Source organism: Benincasa hispida, chromosome 8, assembly GCF_027475165.1.
Source record: "Benincasa hispida cultivar pf3 chromosome 8, pf3_genome.v1.1, whole genome shotgun sequence".
Lineage (NCBI taxonomy): Eukaryota > Viridiplantae > Streptophyta > Magnoliopsida > Cucurbitales > Cucurbitaceae > Benincasa > Benincasa hispida.
The window spans coordinates 9,755,883-9,757,937 of record NC_143485.1 but is presented as its reverse complement, the minus strand read 5'-3'; the positions used below and the strand labels follow the sequence as shown (position 1 = coordinate 9,757,937).

At 34.5% G+C, this 2,055-nt stretch overlaps 1 protein-coding gene across 1 annotated transcript; it reads right to left on the bottom strand.

Moving 5' to 3' along the window:
* Window positions 1-1,026: 1,026 nt before the first annotated feature.
* LOC150034349 (uncharacterized) lies at window positions 1,027-1,775 on the bottom strand. The gene is made up of 2 exons (XM_090316684.1): window positions 1,389-1,775; window positions 1,027-1,146 (listed from the first exon to the last, which is right to left on the bottom strand). Exons 1-2 carry the CDS (start codon window positions 1,773-1,775, stop codon window positions 1,027-1,029), a joined length of 507 nt encoding a protein of 168 aa, XP_090172810.1.
* Window positions 1,776-2,055: the final 280 nt, after the last annotated feature.

The window sequence follows — 2,055 nt, the reverse complement described above, 5'->3', positions numbered from 1 at the left end:
TGGTACACTGTTTTGTTGAGGTGTACCAGGTGCTGAGAGTTGAGATGTGATTCCATGTTCTATCATATAGTTCTAGAATTCAATATCCATGTACTCTTCATCTCGATCTGATTGAAGTGTTTTAATCTTTTTACCTAACAAATTTTAAACTTCAACCATATACTTCTGGAACTTTTAAGTGTGTTAGACTTACGTTGAATTAGATAAACATGCCTATATCTTGAGTAATCGTTTGTAAAAGTGACAAAATATTCAAACCCTCATCGGGATTTTACACTTATCGAACCACAAAGGACTGAGTATATAAGCTCCAAGGGTTATTTGGCTTTATAACCTTTTCCAGTAAAAGGTTATTTTATTATTTTTCCTTCTGGACAAGATTCACATACAAGTAAAGAATTTTATTCTATCTCATTTGGAAGTCCATTCTTAACTAATATCTCAATCATATTGAGATTAGTGTGACCTAGTCTTAGATACCAAAGATGAGCATTATCTTTAGCAGACAATTTTCTTTTCTTAGTTTTAGTGATTGTAGTGTTGAACATTTCAGTATTATGGAGCATTTTAGATACTAACGACCTTAGTACATATAAGTTGCTTTCGTTTGTTGCAAAACAAATATCAATACTATTTTTCGAGAAAAGTGCTTTATCCTGAATAAAAGATACATTAAAAGAGTGTTCTAACAAACATGAAACTAAAATCGAGTTCCTTTTAAAATTAGAAACATAGTAAACATCGTCTAACAACATAAACTTTGATTCAAAAGACAACTTCATACTCCCAACTGCAACCGTTGAGACAACCTCTCCCTATTCCAACCCGTAGAGTCATCTCTCCCACTACCAGCTATTTTCAGGAACAAGTTTCAGGCAAAGAAGTGAAAATGTGGTTAGTAGCTCTTGAATCAAGTATCCAACTATGGTTATCATTTTTCACCAAAAAGGTTTTCAAAACCAATAAATCATGCTTACCTTCTTTTTTCTTCTTTTTCTCGGTCAAATATTTTGGGCAATTCTTTTTTCAATGCCTATCTTGATTGCAATGATAACAAGTTCCTTTTGAAACTTTGACCTTCTTGCCCTTTCGAGTAGTAGCAGCAGCGGTGGCTTTATTCCCCTTTCCATTCTTCTTCTTTTTCCACTTTTCACACCAGATGAAAAAGGAGGCACATATTTAGTTTTAGAGGTTGAACATCTGATGAACCTTTTCTTGTTGGAGAAGACAACATTTGCCTCCTCATTATTTCTTTTGGCTTTCATTAAAGACTAAAATATCTGTAGCTTGTTAAGGAGAGTGGTGAGGTTATAGTCAATTTTGTTCATAACACAATTACTACGAAATTGTAGAAAGCTGTTCGGCAATGATTGCATGATAAAGCTCACCTGACTAGCCTCATTTATGAGACTTCCATTCATCTCAACAATATTGAAATGGTTCATCATGTTAAGGACATGTTCCCTAACAAATGATCCTTCAGTCATCCGCGCACTAAAGATGAACTTAAGAGCATCATGCATGGCTTGTGAGGAAGGTTGTCTAAATAGGTCACGCAATGATTCCATGATCTGGTGTACAGTGATCATATTCTCATGCTTTTTGGCTAGGACTTCAGATAAGCCTGCCAAAATATAGACCTTTGCCTTATCATTGGCCTTGGTCCATTTCTCATAAGCATCATAAACACTTCGTGATGTGTTGTGCCCAGGGATTGGAGGACATTCCTCTATGAGAACGAGTTTGAGGTCATCCACTACTAAAACTGTATTCATCGTATTTTTCCAGGTTGTATAATTTTCTCCAGTTAAATTTTCGACGCCAAGTAAAGTAACGATTGAGCTAGATATGCTAATACAAAAACAAATTGCTTGTATTAGACACTTGTGCAAAAAATCATTTTTCATTTTAATCCAATCAATTTAGCAAAAATTAATGAACACCAAAATCACTGAGTTTTTCAATAATACATTTAGTGATTTGGAATTAATGTCACCTCAGGTTGTACAGTTATTCCTCTCACTGAAGTGAGATACTCTCAATCAAATATTATCC

What these genes read in the sequence shown, in the direction of transcription:
- LOC150034349 (XM_090316684.1), bottom strand. Translation starts at nt 1,775, where the DNA reads ATGAATACAGTTTTAGTAGTGGATGACCTCAAACTCGTTCTCATAGAG. An exon ending in TCATAAATGAGGCTAGTCAG is followed by an intron (nt 1,147 to 1,388) that starts GTGAGCTTTATC and finishes TGGTGTGAAAAG; the next exon opens with TGGAAAAAGAAGAAGAATGG.